At 39.2% G+C, this 23,090-nt stretch overlaps 1 protein-coding gene across 1 annotated transcript in view; it reads left to right on the top strand.

The window, feature by feature from the left end:
* The window catches only part of SLC2A13 (solute carrier family 2 member 13), a 263,372-nt gene that overhangs the window by 119,554 nt on the left and 120,728 nt on the right, over positions 1-23,090 (top strand). Inside the window, exon 4 of the mRNA XM_084877877.1 lies at positions 6,877-6,985. Within this exon, the coding sequence (XP_084734003.1) occupies positions 6,877-6,985 (109 nt within the window). The remainder of the gene's footprint in view (positions 1-6,876; positions 6,986-23,090) is intronic.

The following is a 23,090-nucleotide window of genomic DNA, read 5'->3' on the forward strand; positions in this document are numbered from 1 at the left end:
AGGAAGGGCGCTGCTTTCTTCACAGAGGCACCTTTACTTGTAGCAGAATAAGGCCGTCAGTGGGGAGACCGTCAGCAGTGGGGAAGCCGCCTGTGGTTTGAATTCATTTCATTAGTCATAATGTGTTCTCCTTTTTTTCTTCCTTAAGTTTTCTTTAGTAGATGGTAAAGCATATAAATAAATAAAACAAAAAGAAAGAGAAAAATAGGAGCAGTGAAAACCTTGAATAATAAGGGTCCTACATCCTGGCAGTTCCCTGTTAGGAAACTGGCAGCCTACCTCATTGGTTCAGTTTAATCAAATATTGTTGCTTCTAATTAGTAACCCCTTTGTGTCCTTAACTTAAGTGAAGGTCATGGTCTTCAAATGTCTGAGTTTTATTATCATCCATTTCACCATTTCAGCTCTCTTGACATCTAGTTTCTTGTGAAGTTTTTTTTTAAAGCTCTTCTATTGAGGTATAATTTATACACAATAAAAGGCACATGCAGGGTGGAGCAAAAGTAGGTTTACTGGTTTGAGATTATTCTTGTATTATTATTTATTAATTCTTGTATTATTTTCCATACTAGCAACTGTAAACCTGCTTTTGGCCCACCCTGTATTTAAAGTTTATAATTTGATAAGTTTTTTCAGTGTCTAACTAATGAAAGAGTAACATGCTAATTGGCTGTACCTTCACATTGCCTACTAGCCAATCAGGAGTGAGTATGCAAATTAATCCAACAAAGGTGGCATTCATTTGCATACACAGGCGCCAAGAAGCCGGGTTGGGGCAGGACGATTGTGTTGTCGCCATGGGCATGATGCAGGGGTTTCACAACACCCCATCCGCTCCTCTGGGTGTGGGAAGGCAGAAAGGCGGCTCTGGGCTGGAGTGGAAAGGCTGTTCCAACCAGAGCAAAGGCGGTGCTGGCACCATTCTTGGCATCGGGCCACTAGTATGCTATGAAACTGCTACCACAACCAAGATAGTGAGCCTTTCCATGCCCCTCAAAACTTTCCTTTGTACCCATTTCTTCCACAGGCAACCACTGATCTGCTTTCTGTACAACCATTGCAACTTGGGGGAGAGTTTTACCAACAAATTCAATATTTGTAATAGTTTATAGGGCTGTGTTTTTAGTCTATTTCTTGAGTTAGCTTTGGAAGATCCTGTGTTTTTTTTTTAGGGAATTTGCCTATTAACTCTAAGATGTTGAATTTAGTGATAAAGTTGTTAATGCAACTTTTTTAAAAATTAGTTTTTAAATATCTATAGAACAATCTGTAATGATCTTACTTCCTTTATTCATGATATTGGTAAGTTGTGTTCTCTCTCTCTCTCTCTCTCTCTCTCTCTCTCTTTCCTGATCAATCTGGGTATTAGTTTCCTATGGATGCTGTAACAAATAATCACAAACTTAGTAGCTTAAAACAAGAGAAATGTATTCTCACAGTCTGGTGGCCACAAGCTCAGAATTAGTTCACTGGGTTGAAATCAGGATGCCCGAAAGGCTGTGCTCCCTCCAGTGGCTCTAGGGACCACCTGCTCCTTGCTCTCTCCAGCTTCTGGTGGTGGCCAGCATTCTTTGGCTTATTGCTGCATCAGTCCAGTCTCTGCATTCATGGTCACACTGATTTCTCCTATTCTGCCCTGAGTCTCCCTTTGGTTCCCTCCTGTAGGTACCCTTTATACATGCTATCCTGTTTAGAGCCAATTAGAATAACCCAAGGTAAGCAAAATCCTTAACTTAATGACATCTGCAAAATTCTTTTTGTCATCGGTAACATTAACAAGTTCCAGGGATTAAGATGTGCTGCTATTCAACCTTCCACAGTTTGGCTCAAAGTTTACCCATTTTATTGATGTTGTCAAAGAACCAGCTTTTGGTGTCATTTCTGTTTTCTCCGTTGTCTTATTACCTGCTTCAATGATTTCCACTCTTGTCTTTATTATTCTTTTTATCTAATCCTTATTTTTTGTTTCGTCTGTCCCTCTTTTTCTGGTTTTGTAAGGTGGGACCCAAAGCCATTGTTATTAAATTTCCTCTGTTCTACTTTAGCTTCATTTTGCAAATTTTCATATGCATCATTTTCATATTCTTTCAGTTCAGAATACTTTCTGATTTCCATTACTTTATTGATCCATGGAAAGGTATTATTTATTTTCAAATTTGGGAAGAATATTTCAGTTGTCTTTCAGTTATTGATTTCTATATTAATTTTAGTATGGTCAGAGGACATTTCTTTGTATGACTTGAATCTTTTTAAAAAAATATATTTTTATTGATTTCAGAGAGGAAGAATGAGGGAGAGAGAGGTAGAAACATTAATGATGAGAGAGAATCATTGATCGGTTGCCCTTTGCATGCCCCCTACTTGGGATTGAGCCCACAAGCTAGGCATGTGCCCTGGACCTGAATCGAACTTGGGATTCTTCAGTCTGCAGGCTGATGCTTTATCTACTGAGCCAAACCGGTTTGGTGATTTGAATCCTTTTAAATTAATTGAGACTGGTTTTAGACCTCAAAATATAATCTGTCCTGGTAAATGTTTCAAGACATTTACCATGCATTTACTGTTGGAAAGAATGTGAATTCTTTTCTTCCTCAGTAGAATATTGTTTAAATATCAGTTAGGTCAAGTTTGTTGAGAGTGTTGTTGAGGTCTTCTGTATCTTTGCTGATCTTCAGCCTACTTTTTCTGTCAGTTATTGAGAAGGGGGTGATGGAATGAATGTCTGAGTATAATTGTGGGTTTTTATATTTCCTTTTGCAGTTATCATGCATTTTGTTTCATACATTTTGAAGCTCTGATTAGGTGCATAGACACTTAGTGTTGTTATGGCCTCTTGAGAAATTAAACCTCTTATTGTTACAGATTGTACTTCTCTGTCTTTTGGGATGCCTGGTGATTTTTTATTATATTCCAGATACTGTAAATTTTTATCTTACTGCTAACTTTCTTCTGGGATGCTATCCTATGTTATTTGAAAACAGTTGGGTCTTGCTTGTAAGCTGTTTTAGATGGTATCCACACAATGTTTAAGATTAAATGTATGGTATTACTGAGGTAAAACCCTCTTGAATACTCTTTCTTATAGTCTAGGTTGGAAGGAACAGGTCCTGTTCCCAGACCTGTGAGAATTCCTGAGACTGATTTCTTTAATCCTTTTCTTTGGCTCTTCCCCTGCTTTGGTAGCTTAAAACACGTTTCCTCACATATATCCACTTCTCAGTACTCAGCTGAATACTCGAGGGGCTATAGATCGCCAAGGTCCTCTCCTATGAATCTTTCTCTTTGGCACTCTGCCATGTGAACTGGAGCCACGGTGGCATTCCTGGATTCTGAGCTGCATCTTTTCAGCTCATGGAAACAACCAAGATCTACCTGATTCTCTGCCCTGTGTTGCAGCCTGGACATTTTTTCAAGGCATTAAGCTGGGATGGTTGTAGGTTTCATCTCACTTGTTTCCTGAATCTTAGGAATCACTATCCTTTGAACCTTTATAATGAGAAATATAGTTTCATTCATTTCTTGAATGGTGTTTCAGTTGTTTCATGCTGGAAGTAACTGGTGACTATTATTCCATTTTGGCTGGAAGTGGAAATCAAAAGCTAGGGTCATCTGCAAAATACGTCATGGCGCATTTTAAATCATACCTGGAGAGGCTTCTGTAGGCTCAGTCCTTCAGAGACACCTGTCCCCAAGAACAGCTGCCCTTGTGGGATTGTCCTTGTCATCTATGCCACCAGAGCCCCTGCCACAGCTGGACATCCATTGTGAAAGTTACTTAGTGAGAGGTGTTCAGAATGAAGAAACAGACGGATCCATTTTGAGTTCTCAAATCTGTTGTTTTATTATGTTACTAGGGGCCCAGTGCATGAATTCGTGCACCTTGAAAGTAACTGTGGGCCTCAAGGCTGCAGTGAGCACAGTGTCTTTGCCCGGCTCCACCCTCTGTGCCCTTGCCAGGCCCCTCCCACGGCAGCCCCCGGTTCCCTGACTGCCAGCAGCCCCGCTGCCACTGCCACTGCTCCCATGTGCTAATGGCACCGGCCCCACACCTGTTGACAGCATGGAGCTATTTGGGCCAGCGCCAGCACCAGCAGTGGGTGCAAGCAGGTCCAGTGCAATCAGCAGGTGTGAGCAACTGCTGCCATCCTTGATGGCCCCTCAGGAGCAGGGGGAGGTGGAGAAGCCCTGAGGGATGATTGGGGCCAGCAGCCTCCGCTTCCACCTGCTGATGGCTCCAAGACCATGGCACATGGGAGCAAAGGATTTTCAGTAACCACCAGAGGCTCACCCTGATGACAGCAAACAGTGCCCCACCTTGGTCTGGCATCCCCTACTCACCTGCTCTACCATTCTGCCACGGCCAATGCCTGCCATGTTTCATACTCTGCCACCTGCTGCCAATACCTCATGTGCCCCCTGGTGGTCATCACACGTCATAGCAAATGGTTGTTTGGTTGTTCCACCATTTGGTTTATTTGCATATTTGCTTTCTATTATATAGGATATTCTGAGTCTTGACTTTCCAATCTACTTTGGTTATTTAGAGGTTTTAGATCTTATTGTGTGGGAATTTCAGAGACACAACTTTTTTAAAATTAAGTATGAAGTATTTGTGTACACGAAGTGTTTTTAATTTAAAATGTTTAAGAAAGGTAGTAAGTAGAGTGTGACATTTAAAATTTTCACTTATGAACATTGGACCAATTAATACATTTGATTTTCCCCCCTGCTTCATAGCTTCTGTGATATAAAGGTTAATGATAGTTTGCATTTGTTAAGTTTTATTGTCTAATAAATCTAGGTTTATAATTTTACTGAAAGGAAATTTTTAAATTTTATGTACAATCAGATGTGGAGCTGCTATGACCAAATTCATCCTTAAAAAAAAAATCTAATAAAGAATTACAATTGTTTATTTCAATAAGAAATTCAAAGCAAGATAAAGTTCAAAGCCAAATTATCAAAAACTAGAAAATAAATGTAACGTTTATGCAATAGTTTATCTCTTGAGGCAAGTCAGAATTTAAGCCTAATTTGCCATAATTTTATCATAATATTTTGCCCTCCAAAATCAGTATTACCTAGTCCAATAAATCATGGAACAGTTTAATAGTGAAGCAGATGCAGCCATCCAAAGATTATATTTTATTGAAGAAAGCCCGCTTCTCGTATGTGGAAGCCTCTACACCTGAAAAGGGGTTTTGCTTGCTTTGGTTCTGTTGTCCATTGCTGCTGTTTTATAAGCTTTCTATGGTACAGGTGAGTGGTAATCTTTCTTATTTGAAGTTTTTTGTTGATGGATATTGGAGGATATTTATGATACCATGTAAGGTTTTTTTATTCTGTGGCTCCTTTACAGATATCTAAATTTGCAGACAGGCCCGCTCGATCAGCTGATCTACATAATAGTTTAATACGGTTACAGTAAAATTTCCAGAATTGATCTAGAGTTCCGATTGAGAGGCCAAGTCACCTGCACCATATTGAAAACCTATTTCACACAACATTTCTGGGTTTTAACACTGCCTCACTTGACTCTAAAGCGGTTTGACATTTAGAATTCTCTCAGCCTGCTTTCTAAATGGGCTGTCACCACAGTGAGCTTTGAGTGACTATCATAGCTTCTCTCTCTGCCTCCTGTCTTAGCACTTAGACACACAATCATTTTCAGGAAATAAGGTTTTCATGTGATTAGTAAATTTCACCTATGTAGAGAAGAATATTGTCACTCCTGTAATACTCAGTTCTAATTAATACCCTGGCTTGACATCCCACAATAACTGTTATTACTAAGACATCAGCACGTTCTGTCCCATTTCTGTGAATTGGAACATTAGATTTCCTAAAGAATCCTGAAATGGTAAGACTTCCTTGGATTTTAATTTACTTATCTTGGTTTAGAGTTCATTAATGAAACTTGGCCTCCGGGGGTGGTGGGGTGGTGGAGCCTCTAATTAAGCAATTAACATCCCAATGATTTCAAGCCATGTCTTCTAACAGCAGAAATACCGTAGATACTTAGAGTCCATGTTGGCCTCATGAGGACAGTATATAGAATACCTCTTGAAGGTGTAATTGAAGCACTTACGAGAATAGAAGTGGCATTTTTAGAAATTATGCCCAAATGGTGTACATCAATTAAGTTAGTCACCCTATTAAGGCCTCAGTGGCTCATATCTACAGCTTTCCAAAATTGATCTAGAGTTCCGATAGACTAAGTCATCTGCACCATATTGAAAACCTGTGTGTGTGTGTGTGTGTGTGTGTGTGTGTGTGTGTCTGTGTGTGTGTGTGTGTGTGTGTAAACACACACCTATATAAAAGAGACATTGATTTTCTTTCTTTTATTATTTTTGGTAACTTTTATTAATGATATCCATTGTAACCATAACAAAGTCTGATATCATCCCCAAATTTCTTGACTTTAGTTGAGTAGATTAGAAAGAATTTTGTTACTTCAGTCAAATGAATTCTGTTCCTTATTTAATTGTTTTTAATGATGCCTTTTTTTGGTGATTAAAGCAATCTGTCAATGACTTTGTAAGTAGTTTATCATTGAGTGGATTTTAAGTAAGAATTAATTGCCAAGGAAGTAGAAGAACAGAGCATAGTGAATACAACTTGTAGAGATTTAAGGAAGACTAATTTCTGACACTTAGAGTTACGTAGGTCTTCCTTGTATTCACATAGATAAATGTCTGTTTGAAAAGTACATTGTGCCCAGATTCATGCAAAAGTCTTTATGTTCTATTTTGAAATTCCAAGACATTTTGTCACAGAAATTTGGGGAAATGTATCCTAATGGGGTAAGTTACTATGGGAACTTAAAATAATAGATTTGTCTTTCCTTTTCTTTCTTTATTTCTTCTTAAAAAGCTGGACCCGTGATCTGCAGAATGCTGAGTTACCCCCCCACTCGCCGCGCTTTGATTGTGGGCTGTGGCCTGCAGATGTTCCAACAGCTCTCAGGCATTAACACCGTCATGTACGTATTTCTTTCTGGATTTTCACTGAACATACTATAAAGGTATTATTTTATATGGAAAAAAAGAATAGGACTCTTGGTGATTTGTTGTTATTAAATGTATAGGATTTTCCTTTTGGAAGATAGTTAACTTTATACTTTTTTATTCCTATCCATTTGTAACTAGAAGGAGGTGATTTATTTTGTTTGTTGTTATTATTGACTTTATTTGATTTCATACAATTTCTCTTTTATGCCATCCAGTTCTTCCTTACATTCTGAAGTAATGAATATGTTATTTTCATAACCCATTTCTTGAGGCTAGCACTGTCAGATCACGAATTCATGTCTTTTGGGGGCAATTACAATGCCATGGGATAAGAGCACTAATAGAATTAATGTTTATTACAACCAGAGTACAGTGGATTGGGGATGGAGAGGGAGCAGAGAAATGGAGCAGGTGCAGTGATTCTCTGTATTCTAATTTTCAGAGACATCCCCAAAGTTATATGTGTGTAGGGGGTGAAGTGGGGTGAATAGTATGGGGGTTCTACTATGTTTCAGTTATTTAATTTTAAACCTGTTTTTGATGGCCTATTTGAACTAGATACATAGCAGAGAAAAAAGTAGTTTTGGCCTTAGCCTCACAGTGTATATAGACTGGTAAAGGGAACACTCATTTATAAGCTCACAGTTTAATATACACTTTTAAGTTGTGATCAGGGAAGTCTGGGATTATTCTAGTTCTCAATGGAGCAGATGTTTGAGATCCTAGATTAGATGTTTGAGATCCTGGGTTAGAGAAAAGTCATGGTTTTTGCTGAGAAACTTGTCATAGGATGAAAACGTGCTGAGTCTTAGAAGCTTTTTTGCTCCTACCTGTTGTTTAAAATTACATACAAGTTTTATAAAATTAAAATTTGCCTGGTAAACCATTTAAATGTATTTGGGACTCTTGATATTATTTTTTAATATTTTGAGAAGAGTGAGTTTCTTTTAAATGATTATTAAAAATAATGATTAGGGCCAATGATTCATTAGATTAAATCAGGATTTGTTAAGAAACTGCATTTTAAAATATATCCACATCCTTATTGTAGTTGACTTTAGTCATGATCCTTGTTAGACTACATTTTTAATATTTGATCCTCTCCTTTTCTCTGACATTTTATTTTCCTCACTTTTGTTAGCCCATCTGCTGGGATAGTGTCCAGCATGTTCATTTGTTTTCTGGATGTGACCCACCATGCCTGTTCTGAAATATGTCCACAGTCCTCAGTGGTTGATGGTTCAGAATTATAACGTCACATTTTTAATAATGCATTGCAATGATAACTGTGTGAATATCTAGGCTATCAACCTAATTTAAAATGTCTTTTTTTCTGAAAATCTTTTTCATTTGGTCTGTCCTTTTCTAGGCATTTTTGAACTTAACAAGTATAAAAGCATAGAAAATGAATAATTTTTGTTACACTTTTTTTGTGTTACTGGAAAACAGAGATTTCATCAGCCAACTCTCATTGATGGGTGGCAGCTGAGGCCAGTGAGATGCCTGTCCTAGTTCACTTTTAGTATTTAGTATAAAATGTGTTGATTAAGGTTTTCAAATGTTAATAAAGTATTCATTCTCCAAACCATGGATCATTTCACAGTGAGATCAAGTGATGGGAGTATAAGGATCCTGATACTCCTTAAGATTTGTGATAGTCATTAATGTTCTTTGCTTAGCACAAATGGTACCTGATGTAGGTAATGTTGTCATACAGCTTTGGCTTCAGTTAAGTATTTATACCAGGAAGTAGGAAGAATAAAATAAGATAAATGATTTTTAAACTTAGATTGTGTCAACATGATACAAATATGCTACTCACTTAAATGATATGATACCAATGATAAATAACTGTGGTTATTAAGAGTACATAATTGTGGAATTTATATCTTAAACCCATAAGACGTAGTATAAATTAATTTCATTGTAATAGTCTCTGCTACTGTCATTATCTGGATGGAAAATAACTAATCTGGGACTCTACTGTAATGTGCTTTCTTCTGTTCTCACTAGTCTATATTCCTGTGTATGGTTGTGTATATGTATGTATCCTTTTCCGTTATTCTTGAGTCAATAACTATTATCATAAATTTTGTTTCTTCCAATTTAAACTAATCTTTTATATAATTGGAACCTAAAAGCTTACTTTTTGTTTTTTTTTTTTAGTAGAAAATATTAACTATATCATTTTTTTTATCTTTAAATGTTATTGTGTTAATTCAGAGTTTTGTTTTTATTGATATTTCATTATATATATTTTACTACTTTTACTCTTTCCAGCTTCTTCCTTAAATTTTAAGTGGGAAGTAAAGTAGGCAGTGATATATAGAAATTGAAATGTTTTTATAGAATCCATATTTCTCCCCCAATTTGTGTGAATCTGAAACATAAAAAATTTTGAATACTATTTGTCACCAAGAAAAGTTCATAGAAAGATAATATAGAAAAATATTGAAAAGTAAGCCACCCTTAAAATTCCCCTATATAGTCTTATTATGTTTAATTTCCTCTCTTCTCTCCCATAGGATCATTCTTTATCTCTCATTGACCTGTCTTGGGCAAATAAATAGATTTTCTTCTTGAAATATTTAATTTTTTACATATATACCATGAAAATATATATGTAAATATATATTGTGTTTATGTGTATGTCTATGTGTTTTATTTATAATTCATGTTTATATCCTAACCTATAACTTATCATCCTTTATCCCATTAACAGAGAATTTTTACTTTTTTAAAATCATTACACAATACAGACAACTACGTTTAACTTTTTAGAAGAGGCAATTTCCCAATATGATTTTAATCACTAATTTCAAACATGCAGTGAATAGGCCATTCTCTATTCAAAGGAGTTATAGAATAAAGCAAATGGAGTACTGACTTCCCTGATATAAAAGTGTAAATATTATTCCACAGTATCTCACAGACCAATAAATATTTTCACATAAAAGGAGAGAGGAGTGATTTAAGAAAGTAATGATCACTAATATGAAGGAAACTTTAAGAAATTATTTTCTTGTCATCTATTACAATGTTAATTATTTTCCATTTTATGTCTAAAATTTTTATATAAATACATTTTTATTGATTTCCAAGAGGAAGGCAGAGAGAGAGAGAAACATCAATGATGAGAGAGAATCAATGATTGGCTGCCTCTTGCACATCCCCTACTGGGGATTGAGCCCACAACCTAGGCATGTGCCCTTGACCAGAATCAAACCCAGCACCCTTCAGTCCACAGGCTGATGCTCTATCTACTGAGCCAAACCAGCTAGGGCAATTCTAAAAATTTTTATCTGATGACTACTAATAAATGGAGTCTTCCCACAATATTACCTTAACAAAAAATTGTGTGTGAGAGAGATTACATAGGATGTAGAGAGAGAAAGAAAAAAATCTGGTTCTGTCTGGGTTTGTTAGCATTTTTCTTCTTTGGAGGAAACTTTTAATCTATATTTTGATATATTCTGATAAACATATAATCAATGAATCTTGGACAGATGGAAGGTATCCTGAGAAAGACCAAGTGGTTAAATGACTCATTTTAAGGTTACACAGAAAATCAGCAGTAAACAGGAGAAGGAGTAAAAAGGATTGTGGGGAAAAAGATGCTTTTGGATACTCTATACCTGTCCTCTACTTTTAATCTACTCTTTTTGGATTAATGTGTTCAAGTTCATCTCCACTTACTCTTCCCTTTCCCACATACTGAAGGTAGGGGTGAGAAATGAACAATTGTATTGATTGGGCAGATCGTTCTTACTTCCATAACTGCTTCACCTTAATCCTCACGAGATCACTTCTTCTATTGTATTTATAAGAGATAAATAAAGACCTTTAAAAAACATTGCCTTGTAATAATAATAATGTCAGTAGCTATCATTTATTGATCATTCAATAGCAGGTACTGCAGTAGCATGTTTTAACTCAACAAATATTAACAGAAAAGGGAAAATAGGGTTAAAAAATGTTAGCCCCTCTAATGGTGTAATTATTAATTATTATCGTGCTAAACATGTTTATTCCTTTACATTTATAAGACCACAAAATAATTTCATAGACATGATCTCTCTTGATCTTCATAAATATGTTGTCAGGGAGGCAGAGCAGTTCTTCTCATTGTTCTCTAGGTTAGGAAGCTGAGACTTGAGAGTGAGGTGACTGGCTCACTGTCACACAATTAAGTGTCAGAGCTGAGGGTGGAGCTCTGATTTTTTGACTCTAGATCACATGGGCTGCCCTTTAGCTGTCGAACCCCTGAAATGCTTAGAGCTGAGTGTTTATAGCTTGTTTGGAGGTGATGTAAGGTAAGAAATCAGTTAGTGGGATTCAGTACCATCCAAGGTTAAAAATCTAAAATGACTGTTTGTGTGCTAATAAAATTGCATCCATCTCAGGAATCAAATTCTTTCATCTGTTGGCACCCAGGGAAGGCTTGTGCCTTATCCCCTGACCTAGAGTTTCTAGGCAAGCCAGCCTGGCGGTTGGATGAGTCATTATGTTTGTTAATCATATTTAATTAACTTAATTTCATAAGTGCAGCATTTTTTAATCTGTTCCATTTTCGTGGAGAGCTCTTCCAACAAGTTCTCCTCGTATAAGAAATTACCATGCAATTAGGAAACATGCCACAATAAGCAGGCCTGTTCAGTGGTGGTAAATGTAGAGAAAAATAAAGGTGACAGGAAATAAGAAGAAAAGAATAGGGATTTATGCACTCACTTGTCATAAATCTGAGCCAGAGGTGAGGTTTTCCTCTGTTGGAGATCCACAGCAGGCAGGATAAGTGGGCCAAAGCACCAGCTCACTAAGGTGAGCTTTCTCCCTCTCTGCCTCCTCAGTATGACTCTGAACATAATCCAGAAAGCTATTGAGAGATAATATGCTTATCTCATTGGAATGCTTCAAGATGAGTATATTTGTAGTCATTTGTATGCATTGAATGAACATCACTGAATAGAGAAGAAAATGGTAAGGTTCCTGGTTCACTCTTTTGAAAGAAGGGTTTAATGTGCTGGGAAGAATATTGACCCAGGAATTAAGAGAATTAGTTCCAATGTCTGTCTCCACTGTGGGATGTTAGGCATATCAGTTAATTGCCTTCATTCTAATTACTTCTAGAGTAGAGTAGATGGACTTCAATGTACATTTGAATGAGAGAAAATGTACATTCCATTTCAAGTAGATGTGGAAGTTAAAACATTTGAAATATTTTTAAACTTTTCATCTTGGATGAAAAGTTAGACTGTAGGAGATCAATTTTAGATATATAGAGAAAAATGTGTTTTGTTCATATAATTTTTGGAAGATTTATTAAATGCTTAGCACATTCTTATGATTGTCCTAGATATTAACTTTTTATATGGTAAGACCACTTTTTAAAAAAATATATTTTATTGATTTTTTTACAGAGAGGAAGGGAGAGAGAGAGAGAGCCAGAAACGTCGATGAGAGAGAAACATCGACCAGCTGCCTCCTGCACAACCCCCACCGGGGATGAGCCCGCAAACAACGTACATGCCCTTGACCGGAATTGAACCCTGGACCTTTCAGTCCGCAGACCGACGCTCTACCACTGAGCCAAACCAGTTTCAGCTAAGACCACATTTTTATTTATTTTTTGCTGACTCTTGCATTTTAGAGATTCCAGGGCATTTGTGGAACACAAGGACATTCCACACTTAACCATCCTCTTTGTCTCACACCCTTCAAATCAGGATTTGTGGTATCCTCTGTAGACACAAAATTATTATACCTCTCTTTCATGCATGTCTCTATTTTCAAGCTACAGGAAGGAATCAGAAGAGTGGTTTTCTTCTAACTTATCGATGTGGAAGGAGTGTTGTTTACTTCAGTATTAGACATGTTCTTTTTTTTTTTAAATATATGTTTTTGTTGATTTCAGAGAGGAAGGGAAAGGGAGATAGAAACATCAATGATGAGAGAAAATCACTGATTGGTTGCCTCCTGCACACCCCACATTGGGAATCAAGCCTGCAATCCGGGCATGTGCTCTGACTTGGAATTGAACCGTGATCTCCTGGTTCATAGGTCAACGTTCAACCACTGAGCCATGCTGGCTGGGCTAGACGTGCTCTTTTTATGTGAAGTTTAAGTCAGGGAGAAAAGACCTCCATGACCTTTGAATAATAAAAGCTAATGACACCTTCTTAGGAAGTGAGGAAACTGTAGCTAAGTATACCCCATGTGGCATGACTGGTGTCAAATCCTTTTTGGCATGCTTTCTGAGTTAGATGTGAGTTCCAGGTTCTGTGGTAATTTTTGGAGACTTACCTCCATGGTTTGTATAGTGCCAGCAACAATGATTTTGGGTTTCCCAGTGTACCTTTGGTAATTTGAAAAGACTATTTCCTTGCCTGTCCTCCTCTGACTCATATGTCTTTCTGAGTGATAAGTAAAAGACATGGATGAATATTACTGAGTTGAACTAGTAGCAGGAAATCCACGGATGTGCCCCAGGACATAGGCTGGTTGTACCAGTGAAGCAGAACCCTGCCCGCCCCCAATCTTATGTGAGGTTGAGGGTAACCAGTCTGGTTAATTCCAGGGGTAGACTATGGCAAAAGTATAGAAATGTTTACCTTTTAAATTTATTTAAAAACAAATTTTAAATCATTTTTAAACTAGCACTCTACGAAGACTAGAAATACACAGGACGTGGCCCATCCCCATCCCCAGAGAACTTTTTGTGGTTGTTTTTTTTTTTTTTTTTTTTTGCCTTATCTTTGAAAGGATACGCTGTCACCTACCTTGAAAGGTTGTTTTGAAGATGAAATGAGACAACAAAATGCCTGCCAGACAGGAGGTACTTAGAGGAGGTTGGGGAGTCCTCTTCCACATTCACTTCTGTTGTCCTCTCAATACGTCCGCTAGCTGAGCTCTCCTCACTTGGCGTGGTTCTTTGAAAAAATGTTTGTCTTACTGGCACATCACAGCATTTCACGTGGAGTCTCCTTCATGGCTTTTCCTACTCAATTTGCACCTCAATGTTGGTGCTCCCCAGGCTTTGGCTCCCAGCTCTCCTGAGAGATTGTTTCCACTCCCATGGTTCTGATGACCATCCACATGTTAGAGGTGATTAGTCTACATTTCCAGATCAGAACTCATCTGAGATACACAACCATATCCAACTGCTGGACACTTTTATACGTGGATATTCATATAAAAGGCCCTACATGCATAAGACTGAATCCCTGTCACTTCCCACCTACTACGCCCCTCTTCCTCTCATCCCCAGGTCAGTGTTGGGGTTGACCAGAGGTGCCTAAGATTGTGGCTGGCAAGCCATCCCATCTAAATTCAAACAGCTGTAATTTCCTTCCATTTGTTATTCATAAGGTCACATATCTTTTGCTAAGCTCTTTATTTCTATTATCTGTTGTTCAAGCTTAGGCCCTGCTTTAAAAATCAGGGCTTATTGTATTTGCAAGTAAAGAAATCAAATCAAGCTTAAGAAAAATAAGGGTATTTACATTGAGGGCATAGGGACCGAAGGCAGGAAATACCACTGGACCTGGCAAGGGGTTGGAGACAGAAATCGGAGACACTTGTTCAGCCTTTGTGTCCACATGGTATTTTGTCCTTCTCTGTGGCTGTATGCATCCTCTTTCCTTCTCTCTCCTTTGAGAGCTCCCTCTGGTCTTGCTCATATGTGGCTCTGGCACTATAACTACAATAGGGTATGAAATTTTCCCAAATCCTAAGAACAAAAAAATCCACTTAGACTAACCTTAGCCCACACAGGTGAAGCCAGGAGGTAGGGGACTTTTCTGCCTTAAATCATACCTCCCTTCGTTTATACTTCATATCTCTCCCGGTGAACTGTTTGAAACAAAATGAAATCATATTCCATCTTAAAATCATTTAATGATCCCCACAGCTTTAGCAGAGCTCAACGTCTAGAGCCCTTCATGGCCTGACTTTTTTTTTTTAATAAATATATTTTATTGATTTTTTACTGAGAGGAAGAAAGAAGGATAGGGAGTTAGAAACATCAATGAGAGAGAATTATCGATCAGCTGCCTCCTGCCCACTGGGGATGTGCCCGCAACCAAGGTATATGCCCTTCACCGGAATCGAACCTGGGACCTTTCAATCCGCAGGCAGACGCTCTATCCACTGAGCCAAATCGGTTTCGGCCATGGCCTGACTTTTGTTCATCTCTGCCCTACCTTGTGTTCAACCACTTCCCACATGTGCTGCCTCCTGCCATACAAAACGTCCTATTCCCTGGCAATGATGAAAACTAATCCAGGCTTCAGTGCCTTCATACATACCATTGTCCCAGGCGGAAATATCCAGCTTACCCTAAGAGACCTCCAAACCCAGGTTACATGTCATCTCCCTACACCCAGGGGCTAATATTGTGACCCTCCTTTGGCCTCTTATAGCACTCTGGTAGATATATGTCATAACAGTTATTATACTTCATCATAACTGCAGATTTATGTATCTGTTTTCCCCCAAAGACCACACACAATAACATTGCCCTTTTCCAAGTCCTCTCCCAGGAGAGCCAGCTAGATTTTAGCTACTTCTCACTATTTAGTTTTGGTTTTGATCTGTGCACCGGGACTATAGCATGGTGTTATTGGATCTATCTCAATCTGACTGTATCAGTATGTTCCTCAGCTGATTTGCAGGTATAATGGTCGGCAAACTCATTAGTCAACAGAGCCAAATATCAACAGTACAACAACTGAAATTTCTTTTGAGAGCCTAATTTTTTAAACTCAAACTTCTTCTAACGCCACTTCTTCAAAATAGACTCACCCAGGCCGTGGAATTTTGTGGAAGAGCCACCCTCAAGGGGCCAAAGAGCCACATGTGGCTCGTGAGCCTCAGTTTGCCGACCACGGAATTAGGAAAACAAAAGCCATAGTATTCAAGATTTGAGAATAGTATCTTTCAAAACCACTGCCAAAAGAGTCCCAATCTTTAGAATTAGTGACAAACTACAATGACATTTCTAATGATTTACAGTGTTGGATAGATTCCATGACAGAAGTCTGCAAGTCACATTTCTTGGTTCCTTCTTTGTCAGGGCAACTGAAAAGCTAAAGTTAGTGACTTCAAGTCTGTGATTATGCTTCCTGTGGCTGTTGAATTGCAGGATTTCAAATGCTATTAAGCTGCTTGATGCAGAGACAAGTAGTCTGATGACAGTCATTCATGGCAGGGAGAAAAATGAACAGCGTCTCTTGCTGGAACATCTTCATTTATTTTGATAAGATTATTTTTTACTGGGCCGATTAAAATATGCAGAACTAAATATAAGGTGCTCTATTTCCATTTCTGTGAAAACACACAGCACTAGAAAATGGATAGAGTAGATTTAGCTCTGCAGTTTTAACGTTGGTTTCCTGCATAGAAGACCCCTTTTATAATGATCCTCTTCAGCTTCCTTAGTGCTCTTCCCCTCAGCCTCTTACCAGCATATATTTGAAAAATTCAATCATGCATCTAAAATTGTTTGCAAGACTAAATGTATCCCATAGGCATGTTTTCTTTATAAGGTGCAGGATTTTTGCACTTGTTAAATTTCACAATAAAGTCTGGATTTCAAGGGACCGCTTTGCCTCTTGTACTGTGCCTTCTCTCCCTTTCTCCACATTCCCTGCTGCTCTCCATGGCCAAGCCCCGTCAAGGTCATTGAGGATATGCCACCTGCCCTAAGGAGTCCACATTCAATTACTATTCCACTTAGAACTTTTCCCTGTATGCATCCTGTTTTGATCTGGATCAAGGTGAGGGCAGGCAACTAGATTGCTCCGATTTTAGGAATAGAAATATAGTATAGTCATTACAACAACTGCTGTGTACATTTGCAAAATGTTCGGTTTTATCTTTCACCCCTAAGACCTTCATTTCATTTAAAAAATAATAATTGGCAGCTAAGTGAATGTGACTGTCATTTGCCAACACCTTACTGTCACTTTTATCAGCTAAGAGGGTTAAGAGGAATATGTTTTAGATGTCTTTGAAATAGATGTACTAATAATGTTGTTAGCAATAAATGAGATATTGTATTTAATATACTCTGATGTGGCTAACTGATAGCAGCTTATTATTTATTATATTATTATTTTACTAGAGGCCAAGTGCACAAAATTCATGCACAGGGGCGGGGGGGTAGGGAGGTTCCCTCAGCCCAGCCTGCACCCTCTCCAATCTAGGATATCCCTCTCACAATCCAGGACTGCTGAATCCCAACTGCTTGTCTACCTGCCTTCCTGATTGCCCCTAACTGCTTCTGCCTGCAAGACTGATCAGGCCCTAACCACTCCCCTGCCAGCCTGATTGATGTCTAATTGCTCCCCTGCCAGCTTGTTTGTCTCCAACTGCCTTCCCTTGCAGGCCTGGTGCCTCCCAACTACCCTCCTCCTTCCATCTTATGTCCACATAGGGCAGGATCTTTGACCACGTGGGGGCAGCCATCTTGTGTGTTGGAGTGATTATCATTTTGCATATTACTCTTTTATTAGATAGGATAGAGACCTGGTACATGGGTGGGGGCCAGCTGGTTTGCCCTGAAGGGTGTCCCTGGTCAGGGTGGGGGTTTGCTTGGGGCATGGGGTGGCCTGAGCGAGGGGCCTGTGGTGGTTTGCAGCCTAGCCACACCCCCTGGCAACCCAAGTGGAGGCCCTGGTATTTGGAATTTATTTACCTTCTACAACTGAAACTTTGTAGCTTGGAGCAGAGCCAAGCTTCCTGCTCGCTCTGTGGCCGGCAGCCATTTCTATTGGGGTTTATTATCTTCTATAATTGAAACTTTGTAGCCTGGGGTGGAGCCCTGGGCCAGCCAGGGTGTGTGGAAAGCTTGGCTTCCTCCATTGCCAGGGAAACCCAAGCCTCCCTCCTGCTCTCTGTAGCTGTAGCCATCTTGGTTGGGTTTATTTGCATGCTCGCTCTGATTGGCTGGTGGGCGTGGCTTGTGGGTGTAGCAGAGTGATGGTTAATTTGCATGTTACTCTTTTATTAGGTTAGGATTTGGTATCAGACCTGTAGTCAAATTTTACCATGTTTCTGACAATTGTGTTACCTTGGTGGTTGTGTTTTCCTTCATTCTTACTTATCTCAGAGAGTTTCAAACTACCTATCTACTTGCTCAGACCTAAAACCCAGGAATCACCTTGGATTTGCTTTTCTTCTTACTCCCCATATCCACTTCTTCAGTAATTCTTAGCTCTAAAACCCTAATTCCCAAACTGTGCAGAGACACGAGACATTCCTCACAGGGGAGCCGCGGAATACTTTCAGTTTGTGAGGGAAACATTTATTATACATGCTCAGACTCCTTCTGTTAAGTAGTTCACACCTTAATACACAGAACCATTGGGCATTTTGTTTGGCTTAGGAGTGCCATGAAAAAATTACTGAGGCCATCAAGTCCCATGGAGCAAGAAAGTTTGGGAAGCTCAGCTGTATCATAGAGCACATATCCCTCCTCTGTCTTCATCTTCATGACCATCAGCCATCACAGCCATTATTGCCTTTTGCTGGTTTATTGCAAGAGCCAGTCACCTAAATGGTCTTCTTATTTCCATGTTTACCCTCCATTTTCCACAGAGCAACCGGATTGGCCTTTGACAAATAGAAATAAGATCTTAACTCTTTATTACTCAAGACTTCTGGTAGCTTTCCTTCTCATTTAAAGTCAACCTAGCTCTTCACCATGATCCGTAGACTGTCCCCATCTGTTCCCCATGTGGTCCACCTCTCTCATCTCCTTCCCTCACCCCACCATTCACTAGGTCTCAGCCACATCATCTTTTCCAAAACTCTCTAAGTTTGTTCCCACCTTAGAGACTTTGCAGTTGCTTTTCCTTCTGCTTGACTCTTAACTATAAATGTCACCACCTCAGATAGTCCTTGACCTGATTTGAAATAACCACCTTCTCCCATCAGTATTACACCAGTTCATTATTGTTAAGCTCATGAGAGAAGAGCCCTCATCTGTCCTCTTCACCTTTAAAGAGTGTCCAGCACACAGTAGACCCTCAGGAAGTATTGGTTGCATTGGAAATGCAGACAATTACATAGTTGTATTTCCCTTTGGCAGACAATGTCGTTGATGGTCATGCATCCATTGCTGCTTTTTCTATCATAAACACTGGCTGAAGTTTTGAGAGACGGGATGCTAAGTATGCTGGAGGTCATTTGAAGCATTGGATTACTTACTCAGCATGCTTCATTAGTCAAGAAAAGTTACGCAGTCATATTGTACTCTGCCTTTATTTGAAGTGGGGACTTTTCCAAATCCGGAGCAAATTGATTAAAGAACTGAGAAAAACATCTTTTTTCTATTTTTCTCTTTACCTGAATCTCTCTCGGTTGGCAAGCCTCACAGTGGGAGAAGTACTGGAGAAACATACGGTAAAATCAAAATCACTCTTGCACACCACTCATTCCATTAAAACACAGGACGGAAGCCAGCATGGGAGAAAGGTGTTGATACAACTTCTGAGTTATTCTTTCACCTTTCCTAGGAGGGAAATGAACTAGATGATGCAGGGCCTGTTGGCAGCTTAGTAAGAGGAAACATCAAACCAGCTAAGGAAAGGAAAATCTAACTACATAAGTAATAAAATGAAGATTCCATGAATTACCCTCAATAAAACTATGATTTTATAATAATATAATATTATATACAGTAAATTAAAACTATAATAATTTTGGCAATTAGGACAAAATGCGATCAAGTACATTTGAGTGTTTATTCTTTTAGGTGTTTGTATTCTGGCTGTTTGTTTTTTGGGACAGTATTTTTCTCTTTCATTTATCTTTACAGAGTCTACTTCCAAATTGCTAATGGTCTATTTTCAAAGGACTTAAAATTTAATTGGAAATACAGAAGAATGATTTCCCAATAGAAACTCTTGGCTATGTTAAGCTGGTACACAAAATCCTTCCTGCCTTACAGTATCTGCAATATTGAAACAGTCATATCATTGCTGTCATAGGAAAACTCCCAAGTTACAATTGAAGATTCGAAGTATATTTTTCTCAGCCCCAGCATTCCCATAGCACTGGCTTTAGATGCTCAGAAGGCCCAGGTCCTCAAGGCTCAGATCAGGTAGGGTTATAGGGAGGTGCCAGATCCTGATGGCAGGTGAAATGGCATACAAAAGAAGGGATATAAACAGCAAAGGTGTCAGCAAGGGCAGCAAGTTGTAGTACTGAGAATGAGAACTCTACTTTGGTCATAGTAGGGTGTTCATTTTGTGTCTGGAAGGGGAGAGAAGAAGTAGATGATGCTTACAGTGATCCTGATAGCATGGTTAGAAATGAAGAGCACTCAAGATCGCTCCTGTGTATCAATTCTTATTAAATTGTATGCTTGTACATAAATTATATAGATATATTAGTTTATGAGTTAAATGGTTTAGAAACTCAGGAAAAATGAAATGACTAGAAGTTTTCAGCATAATCCTATCTAATAAAAGAGTAATATGCAAATTGACCATCACGCCAATACACAAGAAGGCTGCCCCCATGTGGTCAAAGATGGCTGCCCCCATGTGGACACAAGATGGTCAGCAGGGGAGGATAGTTGGGAGGGACCAGGCCTGCAAGGGAGGGCAGTTGTGAGCAATCAGGCCAGCAGAGGAGGGCAGTTGGGAGATACTAGGCCAACAGAGGAGGGCAGTTGTGGGTGATCAGGCCAGCAGAGGAGGGCAGTTGAGAGAGACTAGGCCTGCAAAGGAGGGTAGTTGGGGGCGATCAAGCCTGCAGGGGAGGGCAGTTGGGGGGGGGGGACCAGGCCTGCAGGTGAGGGTAGTTAGGGGCAAACAAGCTGGCAGGGGAGCAGTTAGGCATCAATCAGTCTGGCAGGGGAGTGTTTAGGGGGTGATCATGCCGGCAGGAAGAAGCGGTTAAAGGCAATCATGAAGGCAGGGAGTGAGCATTTGGGAGCCAGCAGTTCGAATGTCCCACTGCCCATTTAGTGGTGGGTTCAGGCCTAAACTGACAGTCAGACATTCCTCAAAGGGGTCGCAGATTGGAGAGGGTGCAGGCTAGGCTGAGAGACTCTCCTGCTACCCCCGTGCAGGAATTTCATGCAACAGACCTCTAGTTGTATAATAATACAGTATTTCTCTCCAGGAGTTCATTAGAAAGACGATTTGTGAATTAATAGGGTTATTAAAATCATTGCTAATTTAGGTTGCATGCATATCAAGTTTCAACAACCAGATGAAAATGTTGGTTAGCTGGTTATTTCTGTGGTAGAATATGAATCAAGTGGCTTGACTGGTGTGATTTGAAGAATGATCTATTAAAGTACAGTAAAACAAGTTTTTCTGATTCACTGATTTTTAACCATTTCTTCAATAAACAATAGACTGTATCTTTGAAGTGGAGTTATGTATGCTGCGGGTTAAAAAAAAAAAGTCACAGACTTGGTCTAAGGTGATTCGTGTTTTATATTTTGAGTTTAATTTTTACCCCAGTATGACACATACAAGAGTCGAGGTTCTATAAAGTTTGTCATGAAAAGCTGATGTCCCACTTCCTCCCTCTCTCTGCCTCAAGTTCTGCTCTCCAGAGGTGATTGCTGTCACTTCTAGATAGTTCTTTCCCTATTAACATCTGTATTGTTGAATAAGTGATATTTACCTACTTTTTATGAATTTCGGTTTTTGAAATTCTGTATTGACTTCCCACAGTGGAAGAGGAAATACCAACTGCTGCCCCCAGCCATTCACATTCATGCATTTCCCCACCCATAGTTATATCTCAGGTTTTTGGATTAACTAATCAATATTCACTGTTTTCATCATCAGGACTGCAGAAGTGCTGTTTTTACCTGAGCACCTGAGTGTGCTGTACTCACCTGTACTTCGCTGTTGTACTGTGCATCTTCTGTTTGCTACACTGGCGATGCTCCCCAACCTTCTCCACCTTATTCTCTTCCTGGAGCCTGACCTGATACCTATGTACCGTCCTTTCTTTCTCCCCTATAGTTATCCATGGCCTCCTTCTTTAATTTGCTCAGTGCTCAGTGCACCCCTCACTGACATTTCCCCATATACTCTCCAATGGAACTGTGAGCCCTCTCTGTATGGTTTAACCTAATGAGAAACCTCAGGACATCCACCTTCGTTCTGTTGTATCGTAAAATGGTGAGTGAGATGCAAGTTGTCTTAATGACTCAATTAATTAGGAGTAGTTTATTGTGCGAGGCCCAGGGGAGGTGTCTCTTCCAAATCTCGGAGCAACACATACAGGAAGTTTCCGTATTTATTCTTTTCGAGCCTCTTTGCTTGCAGATATTACGAAGGGCTCAGTGTGAGTTATTGTTACAGACAGTTGTAACCTTGAATACATAATGAGTTTGTACTTGGCATAAGAATATGAGAATTATTATCACTATTAGTCTATATTAGTCTGAAACATTGGATGGCTAGCTTGTAAGGTCAAACAGTTAAGTTTATCTTTTTCTATTATTTGAACTAAAAACAAAGTCATTTTATAGAATTAAGAGACTGTCTTAAAGTGACTGAGTTTACAATGACAGTGTTTACAGGACTAGGGACTCTCTAACAATAGCAGAGAATTCAAACAGCAGTTTTATACAAGATGCAGGTTCCTATGCTTCACATCCTGCATCCCACCCCTTGCCTTACTCGCAGACCTTCCTCCTGGAGCCTCCGTTATCCCGCTCCCTCTGGTATGGATGCTTTCTGGGCACTTTTCATTTTTATGGTTTTTTGTTTGTTTGTTTCTTTGTTTTTGTTTTGTTTTTTTGGTGGCTCTTTATTTTGCAGTACTTGCCTGTGAAATGCTCAATGGTAAATAAAAAAAAAAATAGGCCATAAGAAATTTTATTTTGTGCCCAGACTTGATTGTTGTTCTCCCTCAAGTTGTTTAGGTCATGGAGTTTCATTTTCAAACCATGCCTTGCAGCTGACCTTAACTGTGCCCACCATCCTTAAGTCTGAAAACCTGGTTATTCGCTGCTCTCTCTAGGCAATAAAGCCGTTTCTTCTCGTGGTGTGAGCAGGGTTAGGGATCTGGGAGGGAGATTGGGATGAGGAGGGCTGGCTCTAA

The sequence above is a fragment of the Pipistrellus hanaki genome (genome assembly GCF_964339955.1).
Source record: "Pipistrellus hanaki genome assembly, chromosome: 3".
Classification (NCBI taxonomy): domain Eukaryota; kingdom Metazoa; phylum Chordata; class Mammalia; order Chiroptera; family Vespertilionidae; genus Pipistrellus; species Pipistrellus hanaki.